A 21473-nucleotide genomic window follows, 5' to 3' on the forward strand; every position below is an offset into this window, starting at 1 on the left:
CCACCTTTTTTTTTGTGCCAGTCCTGGAGCTTGAACTCAGGGCCTGAGCACTGTCCCTGAGCTTCTTTTGCACAAGGCTAGCACTTCAGCCACAGTGCCACTTCTGGCTTTTTCTGTGTATGTGGTTCTGGGGAATGGAACCCAGGGCTTATGCATGCTAGGCAATCACTCTACCACTGAGCCACATTCCCAACCATTTATTAGTTTTTATAATGAAGTCTCTGATCAGGCCCAGACCATACTGTCCGGACTCCACCCGGGTTTCAAGTCCCTTTCTTGATCCTGTGGCCTGGCCCCCACTTCCTCTCTGGGTCTGGCCTCCCTCCCCGAGAGGGGAGAGACACTGTGCACGTCTCTCTACTGGCAGTGTTCCTTGTTCTCTTAACAGAGAGACCAAAGCCAAATGTAATGAAGATTGTGTGCAAAGATGGAGGCCTCTCGAGGAGACGGCGTGGGGTGAAGTCAATGTCTCCGACCACCTTTCCCTCACCTGTCATTTCTCATGACAAGCCTGAAGCAGATCTGTTCCACATCCCTAGATAATATTTTGTGTTGGTACTGGGCCTTGAACTTGGGGACCTTAGCTTTTTGCTCAAGGCTGGTATTCTACCACTTGAGCCAAACCACCACTTCTGGCTTTTTGGTGGTTAATTGGAGATAAGGGTCTCACAGATTTTCCTGTTTGAGATGGCTTCAAACTGTGAACCTCCAGAGTAGCTAGGATTACAGGTGTGAGCTACTGGTATCCGGCTCCCTAGATGAGTTCTATCTAGAAAGGAATGAGTGAAGAAGGACAATCATGGAAAAAGGCTTTTGAGTGACAAACTGTAATCCTGACCCTCGAGTTCAGCAGAGGGCTGGCTCTATAGTCTCCTGCTTGGTGGGCACTTGCTTTGGGCTCTGGGCTCATTTTCCCTTTTGGGGATGGTGTCCAAGTGTCGATTGACCTATCTTCCTGGCTAGAAGCAGTAGCTGGAGGTGGGGTGTGCACCCTGACCTTGGTCACCTTGGACTCTGCCGTCCCGGAAGTGGTGTTAACTGCTGATTTTGGAGGGGTCAGTGGGCACATTGCTAATTTTTTTTATTTTATTATTTTTTGGACAAGTCTCAAACAGATTGTAGTGTTTTGATGAAAAGGAAGGTTGGGATCGGAATCTTCTGTTGGTTCCAAATGTTCAGGGCAGGCTGTTCTGATCTTGAACAAGATAAATGACCTCCCCTGGGCCTCTGAAACCTGAGGATGTGCTGTCGTTTGCCGCCCTCTTGTGGCAGAGAGGTGATGGAGCCGATTGTCCTCTGCTCCCCAGCAGGATCTTGTTCATGTATTTGAAATGGAGAAAGCCACTGGACAATGTGGGGTCAAAAACAACAAGAACCACAGGGGCAAACACATGTATCTTGGCCTTGACTAAGGGGTTGACCATAGGGCACCTCAATACTGTAGTTGCTCAGCCAGCGAGGTCAGGTGGCCACAAGCAGAGCCTCTTGCTATCAGTCCTTAGCTGGGGTCACCTCACGTGTGAATCACACAAATGATAAGCCCAAAGTTAGACCGTTCTCGGGTTTCTTTTTCATGGCTTAGGGCCCCCTCACCTCTTCCCTTTCTTCTCAGGTACCTGGTGATAGGTATCGTCTCCAATTCCTAACTTGACTTTGTTTTGCTTCTTGTCACCTCTTAAATTCACCTCTTAAATCAAAGTTCCAACCTCCCAGTTCTTCAGGGGACAGGGCCCTTAAAGTTAAAATGAGGAGGTTGAGTCCTTAGTCCAGTGTCTGTGTAAGAAGAGGTCTGAGCACGCTCTAAGAAAAGGCCATGCGAAGATACTTACCATGAGAAGATAGCCATCTAAGCTGAGCGTGGTGGCACATGTCTGTAAGCTCAGCACTTGGGAGACTGAGGCAGGAGGGTTGTGAGTTTAAGGGCAGCCTGAGGTACCTAGTGGGTTTGAAGAAGGAAAGAAAGAAAAAAGACAGCCATCTGTAGGGGAGAGGTACAGGAGAAAGTAGACCTGTTAACACTTTGATCTTGGACTTTCAGCACTGAGAAAATACGTTTCTGTTGGTGAAAGCCACTCAGTCTGTGGGATTTTATTGTGGAAGCCTTAGCAGATTAATATAGCATCTAACCAAGTAATTCCAAACAAGTTGCTACTGTATGTTGAGGTTTTTCAATATTTACAAACACATCAGCTCCCTCCTAGGCTTGACCACAGTATCTAGATTTGTCCATTGGAGCCTTAAGGTACAGTACTGGACAGTTTTCTTTCAGTTTCTTTTCTTTTCTTTTCGTGCCCAAAATTTTTCTGGGCTTGAACTCAGGGCCTAGATGTTGTCCCTAAGCTTTTTTTTTTTTTAAACTCAGATGAGCCCTGCTCAACTCCTGGCTTTTTGGTAATTAATTAGCAGTAAGAGTCTTACAAACTTTCCTGCCTGGGCTGCCTTTGCTGTATTGAAGCCTGGAACTGATTCTTGCTTTCCCTCATTGGCGGGTGCTCTATGATCTGAGCCATGCCTCCAACCTCTGGGCTGGTTTTGAAGCTTCATCTTTAGATCTTTAAACCACAATCCTCAGATCTCAGCCTCTTGAGTAGCTAGGATTACACGTGTGAGCCACTGGCACCTGGCTTCAGTTATATGGAGCTTGACTTCAGGGCCTGGGTGCTGTCCCTGAGCTTCTTTTATATTCAAGGTTAGTGCTCTACCACTGAACCACAGCTCCACTTCCAGCTTTTTCTGGGTCATTTATTAGAGATAAGGGTCTCACAGACTTTCCTGCCTGGGCTGGCTTTGAACAGTGATTCTCAGATCTCAGCCTCCTGAGTAGCTAGGATTACAGGTGTGAATCACCATTGTCTGGCTTGTTTAATCTTGAGTAGTACATAACTTTCAAATTCTTCAAAGTGAATGTACCCAGGGTCCCCCAGTGAATGGGGTAAGTAGTTTTGGAGTTCAGCCCTGACTTCAGATGGGAAACAGGTAGATATGGAGTCAAGAGCGATCACTGTGTGAGTCACGAGTGACCACTGGCAACCTGCAGGACTACTGAGCCACAGGCCGTGTTGGTACTGCCAAATGGGGGGTTTGGTTTTTTCCTTAACCCATTCAAAAACTGAAAAAGTCCTGTTCTGAAAAATTCCTGACTGTCCTGTCTCCATGGCCTCCTCAGCCGGAAGAGACCCCTTATCTCCAACACCTGTCTGAAATGGGGGACAAGGGCGAGAGGTTTTGTCTCTTCTGGGGGTCTTTCTGTCAACAGTGACACCTAACCACGCTGTTATTCTTTCAAAATACATTTTATTTAGTGGCATGTGGAATTGGAAGTTAAGCAATTGCCTTTCAGAGAAAAGGTAAACCCTGATACACTAAAGAAAAAAGAATCTGAAACAAAACTTGAGTAGCTATGTCAAATGTCACAGCAGAAATACCATGTCCAGTGCAGTGAGACATGGACAGGAAGACACCCTGCCAAGGAAATGGCATCGCCATGACAACCAGGCTAACCTTCCATGAATGAGGCTTCACCCCATAGCGCTGGCTGGCAGCCTGGGCCTTAGTGAGCCGCGGTGTCAGTCTCTCCCTGCTTCTGGGAGAAGCCAGAGAGGTCCTCAACTCATCCCGTGGGGGAACACCGGGTGAGGGGGCTCGCCTGACTACCAGGAAGACCCTCGGTCTTCAAATTCCATCCCTTATGACCCCCTCATCTCTAGATTGGGGAGCTAAGGGGTCCTCTTCAAGGATCTGGACACATGTCTGTATTACTCACTCAGAGAGGAGCTGAGCTTTGTTAAGAGAAAAAGCCTTGTTAGATGAAAAGCGTCTCCCTTAAAGGTGTTGCGTTCTTTTGCCAAGTGGTCAACAATGAAGTCTTTAATCTTTTGCCATCCACCTGGGCCTGGCTCAGCAGCTCTGCCACGGTGGCTCCCGGACGCGGTCCCCGTTCCTAGGCCCTTGCCCTGCCCGCCTTCCCAGGACTGGCCTCTGTGAGCGTGGGGGCGTGCCCACCCCTGAAGACCCTCCCTGCCCTGCGCCAGTTCTGTGGGGTCGCCAGTGATCGCGGGCTCTCTTTCTAGCCGTACACAATAGAGATTGCTCAGGAAAGGCCTCTTGCACTCTAGAGGCGCCCCGCCCCCCCAGATGCTATTGACCCAGGCAACAAAAGGAGGGACAGAATACGTGAGGTTTCCATGTCTACTTCTAATTGATCAAGCTACATCTCCACACTGCGCAGCTGAGCTTCACCTCCGAGCTAGCACCTACAACCTGGTCTTCAAGAGCACATGTCTGTGATGGTGGTCTCGTTAAGGTCGACGCCGGCATACACCTTGCCATCCTGTGCGGCTGCCCAGGGCATGGAGGTGGAGGTCCATCTGGCTGTCCATTCTCCTGTTTTGGTGATCATGATGAGGCCACCTAAGCCTTTCACTCTGGACTTCATGTACTCCAGTGACAGGTCAGCAGCCTGCTCCACTGACTTTCCTGTACAGAAAGGAAGGAGAAATAGAGCTGAGCCCTGGTGGTTCATGCCTGGGATTCTAGCTACTCAGGAGGCTGAGATCTGAGGCCAGCCCAGGCAGGGAAGTCTGTGAGACTCTAATATTCAATAAACTACCAACAAGGCTCCAGACATGCAGCTGTGGCTCAAGCTGTAGCACTCTAGCCTTGAGCTTTAAAAAAAAAAAAAAGGCTCATGGGGCTGGGAAGATGGCTCAGTGGTAGAGCGCTTGCCTTGCATGCATGAGGCCCTGGGTTCGATTCCTCAGCACCACATAAGCAAAATGAAAAAAGCCGGAAGTGGCGCTGTGGCTCAAGTGGTAGAGCTCTAGCCTTGAGCTGAAGAGCTGAGGGACAGCGCCCAGGCCCAGAGTTCAGGCCCCACAACTGGACCCAAAAAAAAATAAAAATTAAAAAAAAAAAGGCTCAGGGAGGGGTTGGGAAGGTGGCTTATTGGTAGAGTGTTTCCCTAGCATGCATGAAACCCTAGGTTCAATTCCTCAGTATCACACACACAGAAAAAGCCGGAAGTGGTGATGTGGCTCATGGTAGTGGTAGAGTGCTAGCCATGAGCAAAAGAAGCTCAGAAACAGCGTCCAGGACCAGCAAGAAGAATAAAAAAAGGAAAGGAAAAATAATACTCAAATCTGATAGAAGCATCCTTTAGAGATGCTGATAGGCTCTATTTCTCTCTCTTCTTCTCTCTCCCTTTCTCCCTCCCTCCCTCCCCCCTCCTCCCTCCCTCTCTCTCACTATCCATCTATCTTGATACCAAGGCTTAAACTCAGAGCCTGGGTGCTGTCTCTTAGCTTTTCTGCTCAAGGATGGTGCTCTACCACTTGAGCCACTGCTCCACTTCTGGCTTTTTGGTGATTCATTAGAGATAAGAGTCTCATGGACTTTCCAGTCTGGATGGCTTCAAATTACAATCCTCAGATCTCAGCCTGCTCAGTAGCTAGGATTACAGGCATGAGACACAGGAGCATGGCTGAAATTGCTTTTACAAACTCACGGTCACCATTCATGAACGTGTTCCCTGCTGTATGTACCTTGTTCTACGTGGAAGAGAGCGAGTCTTGCCAGGTTCACCTTCAGGATGCTTTCTCCATGCCCCGTGGTTGAAATGGCTCCAATGTTATTGTCAGCGTAACCTCCAGATCCTGCTCAAAAGAAGAGACTGGTTCTAATAGAGCAGTAACAGCTGGTGGCACAAGCCTGAATCCTAGCTACTCAAGGAGGCTGAGATCTGAGGATCGTGGTTTGAGGATCATGGGCAAGAAGGTCTGTGAGATTCTTATCTCCAATAAGTTACAAAAAAACAAAACAGCTGGACACGGAGCCGTGATTCAAATGGTAGAGGGATGATGAGGGAGCACCATGCAAAGGCACCGAACCCCTGAGGATAGCTGCTTGAAGACTGAGCCTCAGGGAGGCGGGGGTCCCGCCCAGGTATTCACCTCATATTTCTCAGTGGGTCACCCCCTTCTCTTCCTTGTCTGCTCCACATACCCGACACCTGAACAAGAAACCCTCTGACTGAATCATGACCAACAAGCATGCCGGGTGCCGATGACTCACGCCTGTAATCCTAGCTACTCGGGAGGCTGAGATCTGAGGATCATGGTTCAAAGCCAGCCCAGAAGGAAAGTCCATGGGACTCTTATCTCCAATGAACCATCAGAAAACCGGAAGTGGTGCTGTGGCTCAAGTGGTAGAGTGCTCCCCTTGAGCTAAAGAGCTGAGGGACAGCGCCCAGGCCCCATGACCCCCCCCCCCCCCCACACACACAAAAGAAACTGGGCACCACCGGTGGCTCACGCCTATAATCCTAGCTACTCAGGAGGCTGAGATCTGAGGATTATGGTTCAAAGCCAGCCCTGGCAGGAAAGTCCACGTGAGACTCTTATCTCCAATAAACCACTAGAAAATCAAAAGTGGTGCTGTGGCTCAAGTGGTAAAGCGCTTGCCTTGAGCTGAAGAGTGCAGGGACAGTGCCCAGACCCAGAGTTCAAGCCCCACGACCAACAAAAAAAAAAAAAAAAAAGAATTCTTCCTTACTTTATTCTTGGACTAAGAAATTTTAAGGCCTTTTTCTCCATCATTTCTGTGTGTGTTCATATACAGAACACATCAGACTCCTGAAGTCTTTCCGTGGTTGAAATGGAAGCATTATATTAACATTTGCCTTAATGAATGAATGAATTTTTGTGCTAGTCCTAGGGCTTGAACTGAGGGCCTGGGCACTGTCCTTGAGCTTTTCTGTTCAAGGTTATCATTATGCCACTAGAGTCACAGCTACATTTCTGGCTTTTTGGGGTACATAATCTGAGATAGGAGTCTCATGGACTTTCCTGCCTACGCTGGCTTTGAACTGTGATCCTCAGCTCTCAGCCTCTTGTGTAGCTAGGATGACAGGCGTGAGCCACCGGCGCTCAGCCTCTTACACTTGTTACTGTGAGCCCAGGCCTGGGAAGCCACGTCATGTACGTGACCCTCTGTGTGTGAGTGCACATCCAGAATCCGGAGTAAAAGAGAAGGCAGCAGCCACAGGGCAGCCTGGGACAACTTTAGCATTCTCTGCCCCTGAATCCTTCCCCAAGACATGCCCAAATTTACTATGGAAGAAGGGTGACTACTGGATGCAGACACCTTGCTCACAGAGGGGCACCAACAACCCCTGCCCACCCCAACACCATTCCTCAAAATTCTGAAAGCTGTCACCGAGGAGAAAGGAAATGGGAAATGATGTAAGCACAGCACTGTGTGACGGGGGAGGGGGGGGGAGGGGGGAGGGGGAGGGGCGGGTTGGTTGATGGAAAGGAGGAGGCCATCCCTTAGTCCTACCTATACATGGAGAGTCTCCAACTCGGCCAACCATTTTATTCACGATGCCCCCAGTAGAGGTTGCATAGGCCAAGTTTCCTCTGCAGTCCATGGCAACAGCACCCACAGTTCCCAGGTGTCTGTGAGAAATAAACAGAAAGAATGACAGCCAGAAGATGACACTCCACAGGAAACAGCATAGCTTCACACCACCTTTTAGCTTCCTGTAGTGTACTGTAACATGCATGGACGGAAAACACTTTGAGCCAAACATTCTAGGTTCAAAGAAACCTTTACTTATTATTATTCTGCACAGGAAAGTCCACGAGACTCTAATTAACCAGCAAAAGGCCAGAAGTGGAGGTGTGGCTTAGTGATAGAGCACCAGCCCTGAGTGGAAAAAGCTAATAAAGAGCACAAGGCCCTAGGTTCAAGCCCTAGTTTCCCCTCCTCAGCCCCAGAGCATCTAGATAAATGACACGGCCATGCCCCTCAATCTTCTCTCAAATCATGTCAATTACTGGAGTTATGGTCCTACTACTCATGCGAGTTGGGTAAGAAAATGGATGAAATGGAAGAACCAAAAAGATCAGCTTTTCCATTATTTAGTTTAAAAGACATATGCAATGTAGGAAGGAGGACTCTTCCCAACTTCCCCACATGCCAAGCCGGCAGGATCCTGGGAGACTTACTTTGCACAGTCTGCTTTCTGGGCACCTAGCTCTTCCTTCTCTCTTTCCAGGTGCTTTTTGTTTCTTGTGGTTATAAGTTCTTCTACGGGGATTTGCTGGACTCCCATGTCCTGTGCGAATTTTGCAGCCCCTTGGTCAGTCAGAAAGCAATGAGGTGTCTGTACCAGGAGCAAAAGGGAAAACAGGTTTGTGAAAAAAAAAAGTGTTTTGTACTGGCTTGAACTCAGAGCCTGTGTGCTGTCCCTTAGTTTTTTTTTTTTTTTTTTTACTCAAACTAGTACTCAACCACTTGAACCACAGTTTCACTTCTGGCTTTTTTGGTAGTTTAGTGGAGATAAGGGTCTCACAGAGGGCGAGGAAGGTAGCTCAGTGGTAGAGCATTTGCCTAGCAGGCATGGAGCCCTGATTCCAATCCTCAGTACCACATACACAGAAAAAGCCAAAAGGGGCTTTGTGGTTCAAGTGGTAGTGTGCTAGCCTTGAGCAAAAGAAGCTCAGGGACAGTGCCCAGGCTCTGAGTTCAAGGACCAGCCAAAAAAAAAAAAAAAGAGCCTTACAGATTTTCCTGCCCAGGCTGGCTTTGAACCACAATCCTCCTGAGTAGTTGGGATTACAGGCGTGAGCCCCTGGTGCCCAGCTTCTTCTATGCAATTTTATGACAGTGATCTCAAGGGCAGGCCCCTTTCACCGCTGAAGTACAATGGTTAACGGTGAGCCAGGCCAGAGTGGCTTTAGTCCCACGTACCTTGTCCATAACCAGCCGTGCGAGCTTCACAGGGTTGGCAATACAGCGCACGGCTGACACTGCTCCTGAAGACAGGTCCTTCCCATCCATGATACTGGCATCCATCTCAATGTCTCCATTTATGTTCAGCACAGACCCACAACCTACAATAGGGATGAAGGGAGAGAATTAAAAAGGGAGGGAAGGACTAAAGGTGCGGCTCAGTGGCAGAACACCAGCCTAGCAAGCACGAGGCCCTGAGTTTAAATCCCAGTACCACCAAAACAAGAAAGCATTAGAAAAAACCATCTGTTTGATCTTACTTCCATCCCTCTTTTATTCTGTTACCAGATCTGACTGCGCACTGGTGTGGGTATGGTTTGTTCCTCAACGGTTCAGGTATGGAAGGAAGCCTGGTGGAGTATTGAAGAGGTGATTAGGTGGAAGAGGATCAATGCTGATCTGGTGGAGTGTGGGAGGGTTTTATAGGGGTGGATCAGATCCACAATATGGCAGTAGCTTTTTTGTATGTGTATGCTGGTCAAGGGGCTTGAACTCAGGGCCTGGGCACTGTCCCTGACCTTCTTTTTGCTCAAAGCGAGCACTCTACCACTTGAGACCCAGCTCCACTTCTGGCTCTTTTGGTAGTTTAGTGGAGATCCTCAGATTTCAAACTGTGATCCCCGTATCTCAGTTTCCTGTGCAGCGAGGATTGTGGGTGTGAGCCCTGGCACCCGGCGTGACAGCGGGAGAGCAGGACCAGCCCCTCTGGTCTCTTACTTCATCGTTGTCATGTCATGCATCTGTCACCAGAGGGAGCAGATGGTGGTGCTATGCTCTTGAACCTCCAGAACTGGCAGCTAAATAAACTTCTTTTTAATTGTTTTTGTGTTTGTTTGGTGAGACCCAGGGTCTCACCTATACTAGGTAAGTGCTCCACTACTGAGTTGCACTCAACTCTTTTTTTCTTTATAAAGTATCCTGGTCAGGATACTTTATTGTTACAGCAATACTATGAAGACTGAGACAGTACTCTGTGACCTACTGAAGCAAAGGTAGTAGCCCTTCTTGATCTGGTCTCTCTCCAGGTGCCTGCACCCCAAAAACACGGGGCTTCTCCAAGCTACTCTGTGCCTTTGCCAGGCTGCCTACCACAAATGCCTTTCTCCCATTTCCTGCTTTGATGCTGCTTAAAAGTCTAGCTATCGCAGTATCTATTTTCGTCTGTAAAATGGGTAAGAATGGGCTGGGAATATGGCTTAGTGGTAGAGTGCTTGCCTAGCATGCTGAAGCCCTGGGTTCGATTCCTCAGTACCACATACCCAGAAAAAGCCAGATATGGCACTGTGGCTCAAGTGGTAGAGCACTAGCCTTGAGCAAAAAGAAGCTCAGGGACAGTGCCCAGGCCCTGAGTTTAGGCCCCAGGACTGGAAAAAAAAAAAAGGGTAAGAACATCTGCTTAATTCTCATAGCCACCTATGAGGCAGATGGATGACAAACACCTGGAGCAGTGCCTGGCTCACAAAGACACCAGTAAGAGTTGGTTGCTTTGACTGTAAGCCAGCTGAACAGGTGGCAAAACCACAAACCCCCTGCACTCCCAATGATCAACCGTCTGTCAGGCCAAGTGTAATGGCCTGTCACTGTCTGTGACAGCCATTTCTCTCTGCGAAGGTAGTCACAGACATGGATGCTTTTGTGAGGTGTCAAGCGAAACCCAACGTTGCAGAAGCAATTATTTTATGGATAGGAGAGAGATCATTTAACTGGGAAATTTTAAGAGACTGATAATATAGACAATATTAGTTTCTTAAAAATATTTTCATGAATCTGAAGAAGCCTAAAAGCAATGTAAACTGCTACTTGGTAGAGACTGGGCTATTCTGGTACTTGGGCAAATCACCAGCTTCGCTAGGATAGAGCAAGTGACTAAGGAAACTGACCCCCAGAACTTCATTTGGGTTGTGGAAATGTTCTTTGTTGCTAAATGATTGTTAAATAAATTATTTATTGACTGAATTAGAAAGGAAGCAAGTGAAGCAGAATTATGTTTCCCTCCCTTCCCTTCTTTCTTTCCTCTCCAACCCTCCTTTTCTTCCTTCCCTCTTACCTTCAACTCTTCCCTCCTCCCCTCCCCTCCCTCCATCCTACTTTCCTTTCTTTTTTTTGCAGTGCTGAGATGGAACACAGGACCTTTGCACATGCTAAGCAAGTGCCCCACAATCACAGAGTCCTAGACTAATCATTATACACACGGTCTGAGGCATACTAGAAGACATTGGGGGAAGAAGCACTAGGAAGTATTCCACAGGCCATGATAAACTTCATGAGTAAGGATTAAATAAAAAGCTTCTGGGGCTGGGAAGGTGGCTCAGTGGTAGAGCGCTTGCCTTGCATGCATGAGGCCCTGGGTTCAATTCCTCAGCACCACATAAGCAAAAAGAAAAAAATCCAGAAGTGGCGCTGTGGCTCAAGTGGTAGAGCGCTAGCCTTGAGCTGAAGAGCTGAGGGACAGCACCCAGGCCCAGAGTTCAGGCCCCACGACCGGACCCAAAAATAAATAAATGAATAAAATAAAAAGCTTCTGACCTAACATCTAGCAAGATGGGAACCTGTTATTGCTCAGATAGTAGTCTGGATGACGATCTTTGTGAAAGGAGAAACAAAAAGCAGTGCTCTGCAAGTGCTTCTGTGTTCAGCTTGGATGTTTCCAGTGGAGCAGGAGCCCAAAGAAAAGCCACATTTCCCCTGAGTTGAGGAGTTGAGGGTAGAGAACTCAGAAAGCCAGAGTGGCTGGAATTTGTGAGGTAGGGTACTTGAGAGGAGCATGTTACAGAGAGATGAGAGAGAGAAAGTCGGGGCGGGGGGGGGGGAAGCAAATATACTGACCATGCATGTAAGATGTATTGGCCAGTTTTCTGTGAAAATCGTAGACTGGGTAAAAGTGAAAAGTGGTTTATTTAGATCATAGTTCTGGAGGGTTGGGGCCTAACACCAAGGTATTGGAGCCAGTAAAGGGCTCAAGGTGGATGGCATCACAAGGCAGGGGGTATATGAAGAGGGAGTAACTGCCTGGCAAGTCAGAAAACCAGAGAACTACGGGACCAGCAGAAGTGCCATGAGAACCCGTCAATCCCTTCCAAGGGCACGGCAATGACCTCTGCTAGTCCCGCCCAGGGCCTCAGGCTTGCCACTTGAGCCATCCCCAGACCTCCCAGATCCTCTAGATCCTCTTCTACTTTCCTTCCTTCCTTCTCTCTCTCTTCTTCCCCTTCCTTTCTTCTTCTTCCTCCTCTTCCTCCTCCTCCTCCTTCTCTTTGACCTCCTTCTCCTTTTCCACCTCTTCCTCCTCCTCCTTCTTTGTGCTGGTCCTGGGGCTTGAACTCAGGGCCTGGGCAATGAGCTTTTTATTTAAGGCTAGTTTGAGCCACACTTCCACTTCTGGCTCTTTGGCGGTTAAATGGAGATAAGTGTTTTACAGACTTTCCTGCCTGGGCTGGCTCCAAACCATGATCCTCAGATCTCAGCCTCCTGAGTCACTGGTGCCCAGCAGGGGTCTTGCCTCTTAAAAGTCTTCATGTCTTTTGACACTGACACACTGAGGGCCAACACTTGAGGCAAGAAGAGGAAGAGCCACATAAAGGATGTTGTGAAACCATTTCTGGAGCCCACATGGCTAGGAATGCCTCCAGTTCCTACAGGCTGAAGTACAAGAACTTCACAACTAAATATAGAACTTCTTAATGTGTTTTCTTATTAGTAGGGAGTGGCAGTGGGGCAAAATCAACCCAAGGCTGTTTTAGTCCCATCTAAGAAAGCTTAGAGGTAAGCTTCAACTAGATCAAACTGTTTTGTACAAATCTTACTGCTTCCCAGAACAAAGCTCAAGAATAAAGGAATACCAAAATATTCAACACTTGACAGGGCAAAACTCACAGTGTCCCATATCCAATAAGAAATGACGATATAAGTTGGATGCCGGTGGCTTACATCTGTAATCTTAGGTACTCAGAAGGTTGAGATCATAGGATTGCAGTTTGAAGCTAGCCTGGGCAGGAAAGTCTATGAAATTTATCTCCAATTAACCACCTAAAAGCCAGTAGAGCTGTGGCTCGAGTGGTAGAACTCTAGCCTTGAGCATAAAACCTCAGGGGTAGGTGGCCAGGTCCTGATTTGAAGTCCCAGGACTGGCAGACACATGAAAGAAAGAAAGAAAGAAAGAAAGAAAGAAAGAAAGAAAGAAAGAAAGAAAGAAAGAAAAGAAAGAAAGAAAGAAAGAAAGAAAGAAAGAAAGAGAAAGAAAGAAAGAAAGAAAGAAAAGAAAGAAAGAAAGAAAGAGAGAGAGAGAAAGAGAGAAAGAGAGAGAGAAAGAAAGAGAAAAAGAGAGAGAGAAAGAAAGAGAAAGAGAGAAAGAGAGAGAAAGAGAGAAAGAAAGAGAAAGAGAGAAAAGAGAAAGAAAGAAAGAGAGAAAGAGAGAAAGAAAGGAAGGAAGGGGGAAAGAAAGAAAGGAAGGAAGGGGGAAAGGAGGAGGGAAAGAAAAAGAGAGAGAGAGGAAGGAAGGAAGAAAGGAAGGAAGGGAAGGAGGGAGGGAGGGAGGGAGGGAAGAAAAAAAATCAACCACATAAAGAAATAGGAAAAACATGATCCAAAATGAGGAGGAAAAAACAAAAATCAATCAATACTAACAGACTCAGAAATGAGAGAAATGACAGAACAGAAGATGTTGAGACTTTTATTACTATATTTTATATATACCAAAACATACAGTGAAATATCAAAAGGATCCAACTAGAACTACAATTTTTAAAAAGTCTGCCATGAAAAACCTAGTGGGGGCTGGGAAGGTGGCTCAGTGGTAGAGCACTTGCCTTGCATGCATGAGGCCCTGGGTTCGATTCCTCAGCACCACATAAGAAAAAAGAAAAAAGCCGGAAGTGGTGCTGTGGCTCCAGTGGTAGAGCGCTAGCCTTGAGCTGAAGAGCTGAGGGACAGCGCCCAGGCCCAGAGTTCAGGCCCCATAACCGGACCCAAAAAAAAAAAAAAAGAAAAAAAGAAAAGAAAAGAAAAACCTAGTAGATGGGATTAATATTAGATTAGGTGTTTCAGCACAAAATATTAATGAATTTGAAGAGATACAGAAACAGAACCTACCCTGGCTCAAAACTCCACAAACAAACAGAAAATACAAAAAAAAAAAAAAAAGATGAAGACATTAGATTCTCGGGCATGGCGATACATTCCTATAATCTCAGCATTTGGGAGGGTGAGGATGGAGGATAGTAAGTTTGAGGCTAGCCTAGGCCTCACACTGAGATCTGTCACACAAAAATTTAGAGAATCGGGCTGGGAAGGTGGCTCAGTGGTAGAGCGCTTGCCTTGCATGTCTGAGGCCCTGGGTTTGATTCCTCAGCACCACATAAACAGAAAAAGCTGGAAGTGGCGCTGTGGCTCAAGCTGTAGAGCGCTCGCCTTGAGATGAAGAGCTGAGGGACAGCGCCTAGGCCCAGAGTTCAGGTCCACGACCGGCATTAAAAAAAAAAAAAAAAATTAGAGAATCATTGAGATCAAGGACAATTTCAAGAAGCCAAATATTTAGAACTGATCTTTTCAAGAGGAGAGATAAGACAGGAGGATGAAAAAAATAAGGAAATAAATTCAAATAATGAATTTGATAAAAATTATGAACGCACAGATCTGAGAGGCTCCATGAACTTCGAGCTAAACAAACATGAAGAAAACTTCACTGAGGCACAAGATTAAACAATTTACAGAGAAGAGAATCTTAAAATCAGACAGAGGAAAAGGACACAGGAAGAAAAGGAAAATGGTTAGAATGACAGCAGATGTTTTACCAGAGCAATGCAAGGCCAAAGAGAGTGGAACAATGTCTGAAATTTCCCTGAAGGGCAAAACCCTGCCATGTTGGAATTTTTCAACAAGTAAAGAAGTGAACATCAAGAATTGGGCACTGGTGGCTCACTCCTGTAATCTTAGCTACTCAGGAGGCTGGGAATCATGGTTTGAAGCTAGTCTGGGCAGAAAAGTCTCTGAGACGTTTATCTTTAAAAAACCAGTAAAAAGCTAAAACTGGAGGTGTGCTGAAGTGGTAGAATGCCAGCTTTGAGTGAAAAAGCTGAGTGTCAGAGGTCCTGATTTCAGACCTCAGTACTCGGCGCGCGTGCGCACGCCTACACACACACACACACAAATGAAAAATGTACAAAACAAGAAATGCTAAAAGAAGGCCTTCAGGTAAATCAACCATAGTAGATAATGAACAGGATTTACTTAAAGGAATAAAGTGCATTGAAATAGAAATTATCTAAATAAACACATTTCTCTTTTTATAGGATATTTAAAACTGAACTTTCAAAAATAAAAAGTGACAGCATATTATATAATTTATAACATACACAGAATGAAATCCATGGCAATAACAGCATAAAGGAAGAACAAGTAGCAGAGAAGTAGCTGCTATAAGGTACTTACGTCATACCTGAGGGCAGACTGTGACAAGTTGGAGGTGCATACTACAAACCCTCAAACAATCAGTGAAAAAAAACCCACACAAGCTAGTCGGCCAGCAAAGAAATTGAGATAGAACCACACACAGTGCTCAGTTATTCCAAAGAAGGCAGAAAAAGACTGAGAAAGGGATAGGCATGGCGTAAGAAGCAGAGTGCCTGTTTGGCAAGCAAGGGGCTCTAAGTTCAAATCACAGTACTGCTAACACACACACACACACACACACACACACACACACACACACACACACACACTGAGAGAGAGAGGGAGAACAGGCTATGAGAAAAAAGGAGAGAGCAGACAGAAAATAAATGGCAAGATAATGGATTTATACACAAATTTATCAACATTTACATTCTATGTAAATATTCTAAACACCTCAACTCAAAAGCAGAAATTGTCAATTAGTACACATACTCTATTCTTTCCATAAGAAATTCACTTTAAAACACAAATTGATTAAATATGAAAGAACAGAAAAAAGATATATCAAGATATATCAGTGAAAGTTGAAAGTGTCTATGTTAATATTAGATGATAAAGCATACTTCAGCACGAGAAACATGGAATAAGGACATTAAATGAAAATAAAGGGTTGATTCACATACAACTATCTATTCATCAGACATCAGAGTCTCAAGTCAAAGGAAGCAGAAACAGAACTGAAATGAGAAACAGACACTTCACAATTACCTTTTTGTGTTCCAGTCCTGGGGCCTGAATTAAGGGCCTGAGCTTTTTTGCTCAAGGCTAGTGCCCTACCACTTGAGCCACAGCACCATTACAGGTAGGAGACACTGGCATGTGGCTTTCACAATTATTTTTAAAGACTTCAGTACTTCTCTTTAGAAATAGACAGGCTGGGTCTTGTGGTAAGCCACCAGTACCCAGCAAAAGAATATATATATATATATATATATATATATATATATATATATATATATATATATATATATATATATATATTTTTGTTAGTCATGGGGCTTGAACTCTAGGCCTGGGTGCTGTCCTTGAGCTCTTCAGCTCAAGCCTAGCGCTCTACCACTGAGCCACAATGCCACTTCTGGCTTTTTCTGTTTACATGGGCCTCATGCATGCGGGGCAAGCACTGTCCCGCTGAGCCACCTTCCCAGCCCCAAGAATAAAATTTTTAAGAATAAAATTTTGCAAATAACTCTAGGCTTATTAATTAATTACATGGAACAGAAACACTGCTGAAACATACAACTGGACAAAGCTCACTCAAAGGAGAAACAGATGGCCTGAATTGTTCATAACTAACAGAAAAATTAATTTAGTACTTAGAAACTTTCCAACAATCAAACAAATAAATACCCCTCAAACTCAGATGCTTTCCCTAGCAAATTCTATGTAACACTTTGAAGAAATACATCAGTTCCACGGAAGCTCATGAAAAACAGCCGAGTACACACTTTCCATGCCTTCACATGGAGGAAATTCTCTATAAATATGGCTCAGCTCCAGTGAATGCAAAGGGCTATTATTTGGTTTCCAATCTGAGAAAGTCTTTAAAGATCACTTCTAGGCTGGGCACAGCCTAGTACTCCTAGAGTACTAGGAGTACTAGTACTCCTAGAGTCTCAGGAGGCTGAGAGAGGAAAACCACTTGTGCCCACAAGTTTGACACCAGTCTCAAGAATCAAGGCGATAGCATTAAGGGGAAAAAAGAAAGTCTAGTGCTAAAATCTGAAAGTTCTATTTTTGTCTATCAAGCTAGTTTTTAATTAACTAAGTATTATGCAACAAATTGCAGAAATCAAACGTTAATCCACATTAAAACATGACTAGAAACAGGGACACTGCTTTCTGGAACACTCAGATCAGGTGTCATAAATACTAATTACTAAATGCCCTGGAATTCAGTAACTACTTGGAGTCAGCATTTGGTATAGAGTTCCTACATAGCTTTTCTAGAGATTACAGCAGAGGCCCCTGGGAATAATACTGTTTTTTCATACTGACGTTAGCTGGAAAAAGCCAAGGGAAAAACAGAGCCAAGGTAGAGGGTACGCTGTGGTTGAGTTCTGGCCATTTCTGGCTCTAAATCCTCCTTTTCAGTGTTACTTCATCTCCCTTAGACAGCTGCAAACCAGAGGGCACACACTTAGAAAGCAGGCTTTGAGGAACACAGCAAAAGAAATGAGAACTGGCCAGTGGTGAAATTCCCCAACCTGTACCTGTTCAGTTCCTATGGAGGGACCACCTGTTAAGTCTATGGAATGAGAGCCCAGGCAAAGTGGGGCTGTTAGTCAAGAGATTCCACAGATACAGCAGGCTGCTGCTCCCCTTGCTGGCTACTTGGGTTCTCATCTGGGAAATTTGGTCTCCCCCAACAACCACCTTAGGGCACTGTTAGGTCTCATCCTGTGGCCAGGCAGCCTGCTAGATGTAGGAAGCTTTTCTGAGTGCTGAGAGGAGTCAAGGAGACAGAACCAAATCTTCAGGAAAGATCTGATGATTCATTGGTTAAAATTTCCTGAAATTCTTTTCCCTGACAGATGTTGAGTGGGAGGTTATAATTCCAAGAAGTCTTTTAATCCTGAGATCTTAGCTTTTCTATTTGAAAATAAAGAGGAAATCAATGTCTTTCAGCAGGTTGGGTGGTCTTTTGGTTCCTTAGTGTTTTCATCTGAGAAATAAGCATGATAAGTGCACTTAATTCACAGATTATAGTACAGATGTTCAATGCATTAATCAGGCATAATTCTTAAGTCACTGCCTGGCATACAGTAAATAGCCATATGGTGGTGATTCTAAAAAGAATGGGTGGATTGAAACACAGAAGAATACACACCATGACTTCATTAGTAGGAAATTCTAGAGTGCAAACTAATTTATTGGGCCAGGTGAACATCAGCAGATGCCTTGTGCTGAGAGAGAAGGAACTTTGGTGAATTCCCTCATACTCCAAACTGTTTTTACTTCTGATCCAATGTGTGTAGGTTCTCTCTCCAATCCCCACCAGCAGATCCCAACAGAGCGCCCATCATCCACCGAGCGTTAGATCCTGGAGGTTAGGGGTTCAGTCCCCCAAAATTGCCCCTGCAGAGCCAGGTGCCAGAGGTTGTAATCCTAGTTACTCAGGAGGCTGAGATCTGAGGATGGCAGTTCAAAGCCACCCAGGATAGGAAGGTCTATAAAACTTTTATCTCCAATAAACTACTCAGAGAAAGCTGGAAGTGGAGCTGTGGTTCGAACAGTAGAGCACTTGTCTTCAGGAAAAGCAGCTCAATCCAGGGTTTCAAGCCCCAGGACAGGGAAAAAAAGAAAAGAAAGAAAAGCCTCTCCTGCTTTCTAGGCCAATCACAAGCTTCTGCTACACACTAGAGGTTCCCTAGCCTCCTTCTTGGCTTATTATTATTATTTTTTGTCACTCCTGGGTCTTGAACTCAGCCTGGGTGCTGTCCCTGAGCTCTTCAGCTCAAGAAAAGTGCTCTACCACTTGAGCCACAGCACCACTTCTGGTTTTCTGGTGGTTAATTGGAGATAAGAGTCTCACACACTGGCTTTAAATGGTCATCCTCAGAGCTCAGCCTCCTGAGTAGCTAGGATTATATAGGCGTCAGTCACTGGAACTGGGCTACTTAGATTAATTTCTTAGAGCACCTCAGGGAAACAGGTTGATCTGTCTATTATACAAAGGATAGGCTAAATGATGCAGATGAATAGCCTGCAAGATATATAGGGTAGTCAGGGGGCAATGGCTCATGCCTGTAATCTCAGGTACTCAGGAGGATCTCAGCCAGTTTGAAGCCAACCCTGGCAGAGAAGTCTGTGAGACTCCATCTCCAATTAGCCCACAAAATATGGGACTGGAGGTATGGCTCAAGTGGTAAAGTACCACTTGAGAGAGTACCATCCATGAACAAGAAATGGAATTGAGTGCGGGAGACCCTGAACTGCAGCCCCAGTACTTGAGCATGTGCGTGTGTGTATGTGCATGGGCGCGCGCACACACACACACACACACACACACACACACACACACACACACACTCATTCTCTCTCTCTCTCTCAAAACAATTTGAGTTGGGTGTTGGTGGCTCACACCTATAATTCTAACTAATTGGGAGGCTGAGATCTGAGAATCATGGTGAAAAACCAACAGGGGCAGGAAAGTCTGTGAAGGCTTTGATCTCCCATTAAGCACTAGAAAACCGGAAGTGGAGCTGTGGCTCCAAGTGGTAGAGCTCAGGTGGGTTCAAGACCCATGACCAACAAAAACAAGGGCAACAACAAACAAACACAGAACCTGATCAGCTTAGAAAGAGAAACAAAACTCGCGTCCGCCCCCATTCCCTCCCCCCCAGCATATTTAGTTTGACCTCAAAGCCAAACTTGGAGGCACCGTCCCGCCAGGAGTCCCGCGGGGAGCGCTGGGCAGGAGCTTTACCTGCGTTGAACTCGGGGTCGTTTTCCAGGATGGCCACGGCGCATTCCACGGCGTCCACGGCGCTGCCCCCGTCCCTGAGGATCTTGTAGCCCATCTTGGCGGCGCGGATGATGCCCTGGCGCACGCGCTCCTTGCGCTCCGAGGAGAAGTTGCTGGCTCCGCCACCGTGGACCACGACCACAGGTTTCATGGCCGTGCCTGGGCATCGAGGGGAGGCGTCAAGACCCGGTCCCCGAGGGTCACGGGATGGGGGTACAGGGTGCGGGGCCGGGGGGAGGGGCGGGGGGCGGGAAGGGGTCGGGGGATAGGAGGTGCAGGGGCCGGGGTTAGGAGGACAGGGTTCAGGGGGTGCAGGGGTGCAGGCCTCAGCGAGCTGGCTCGGTGTGCACGACTGGATTTAGTTTCAGGCCTTTTCTGGAGGCCGGCAGGGAGGGACGGGCTGGGTTCCAGCTCTGTGCACGCACACGATCCGCACACGATTCGGGGCCTCCAGCTCCCCTCCAGGCTCCCCGCCGCCCTCCCTCCCTCCCGTCCCCTAGCCTGGGCGCCTGCCAGCCCGCGTGTACACACACTCGTGTGTGTGTGTGTGTGTGTGTATGGGGAGGGAGGTTGTGGGACTCGGCATCCTCGATCCCCCTCGCAAGGCTGCACGGCGGCCTCAGTTTCCCCGGAGAAGCGCGGGCCTGGTGGGGGATGGCGCCCCCGGCTCCAAGTCGAGCCTCAGTTTCTCCAAAGAGGAGGCGTGCTTCCCGATCGCCGAGGGCCGGACGCCCCCGCGGCCCCTCTCCCCGCCTCGACCCCCGCGGCCCCGAGGCAGTGGCTCCCACCCTCGGTCGGAAGGTCCTAGTTCTGTCCCTGCTCATTTCGTTCACGCCCGGGGCAGCTCGAACGGCTGCTGCTCAGGACTTACGGAGGACCCCGGCGGGAGGTGAGCACCGGGTGTTCGTGGCCCCGGCGGGAGGTGAGCAGCGGGTGTCCGTGGCCCCGGCGGGAGGTGAGCAGCGGGCGTCTGTGGCCAAGGCGGGAGGTGAGCACCGGGTGTCTGTGGCCACGGCGGGAGGTGAACAGCGGATGTCAGTGGCCCCGGACCGAAATGAATACCGGGTGTCCGCGGCGCCGAACGGAGGTGAATACCGGACGTCAGTGGCCCCGGTAGGAATTGTGTACCGGGTGTCCGTGGCGCCGGACCGAAGTGAACACCGGGTGTCCGTGGCGGCGACCGGAGACGAACACCGGGTGTCCGTGGCGGCGACCGGAGACGAACACCGGGTGTCCGTGGCGGCGGCGGGAGATGAACAGCGGGTGTCCGTGGTGCCGGCGGGAGATGAACAGCGGGTGTCAGTGGCCCCGGCGGGAGGGGCACACCGGGTGTCCGTGCTGCCAGGCCGTCCAGCCAGCTTGGAAGCCGCCGCGTCCAGCCTGCAGCGAGGCCGGCTCCACAAACCGCTGGGCCAGCGACCGCTGGGGGCACAACGGTTCCGCGCCTGCGCACGAGGGCGGGGCTGCGCCGCCGCTGAGGTCCGCACAAACCCCGCCCCCGGGCCCACCCGCCTGCTCCCCCCGCCCGCGCTGACGGCCACGCCCCTCGCGTCTGGCCTCGCCCCCAGAACGGCCGGGTGTCCTGCTCAGGCTTCCGTCCAGTCCTAGGCCCCGCCCACGCTGGGAGCCGGCTCCGCCCCTCGGCCTGGCCCTGCCCCTGCTCGCATCCAACCTGGGCTCCTCCCAGAACCCGGATGACTCTGGTCTTCCACCCAGTCCAGCACCTCAGCAGCAGCAGGAAGGTTTCTCCTCCTGTTAGGTTTGG

The 21473-nt window shown here is 47.9% G+C and overlaps 1 protein-coding gene across 1 annotated transcript; it reads right to left on the reverse strand.

The window, feature by feature from the left end:
* Positions 1–3836: 3836 nt before the first annotated feature.
* Positions 3837–21064, reverse strand: LOC138833816 (isoaspartyl peptidase/L-asparaginase-like). The gene is made up of 7 exons (XM_070032150.1): positions 20580–21064; positions 19670–19867; positions 8752–8894; positions 8007–8164; positions 7336–7454; positions 5541–5651; positions 3837–4476 (listed from the first exon to the last, which is right to left on the reverse strand). The coding sequence occupies exons 2-7, from the start codon at positions 19857–19859 to the stop codon at positions 4268–4270; spliced, it is 930 nt and encodes a 309-aa protein (XP_069888251.1). The 5' UTR covers positions 19860–19867; positions 20580–21064; the 3' UTR covers positions 3837–4267.
* Positions 21065–21473: the final 409 nt, after the last annotated feature.

The sequence above is a fragment of the Dipodomys merriami genome, unplaced genomic scaffold, assembly GCF_024711535.1.
Source record: "Dipodomys merriami isolate MVZ:Mamm:240054 unplaced genomic scaffold, mDipMer1.0.p SCAF_21, whole genome shotgun sequence".
Classification (NCBI taxonomy): domain Eukaryota; kingdom Metazoa; phylum Chordata; class Mammalia; order Rodentia; family Heteromyidae; genus Dipodomys; species Dipodomys merriami.

Coding starts and splice junctions, on each gene's coding strand:
- LOC138833816 (XM_070032150.1), bottom strand. CDS start 19,859: ATGAAACCTGTGGTCGTGGTCCACGGTGGCGGAGCCAGCAACTTCTCC. Junction 8,165..8,751: donor CACGGCTGGTTATGGACAAG/GTACGTGGGACT, acceptor CTCCTGGTACAG/ACACCTCATTGCTTTCTGAC. Junction 5,652..7,335: donor TGGAGACTCTCCATGTATAG/GTAGGACTAAGG, acceptor TCTTTTGAGCAG/GATCTGGAGGTTACGCTGAC.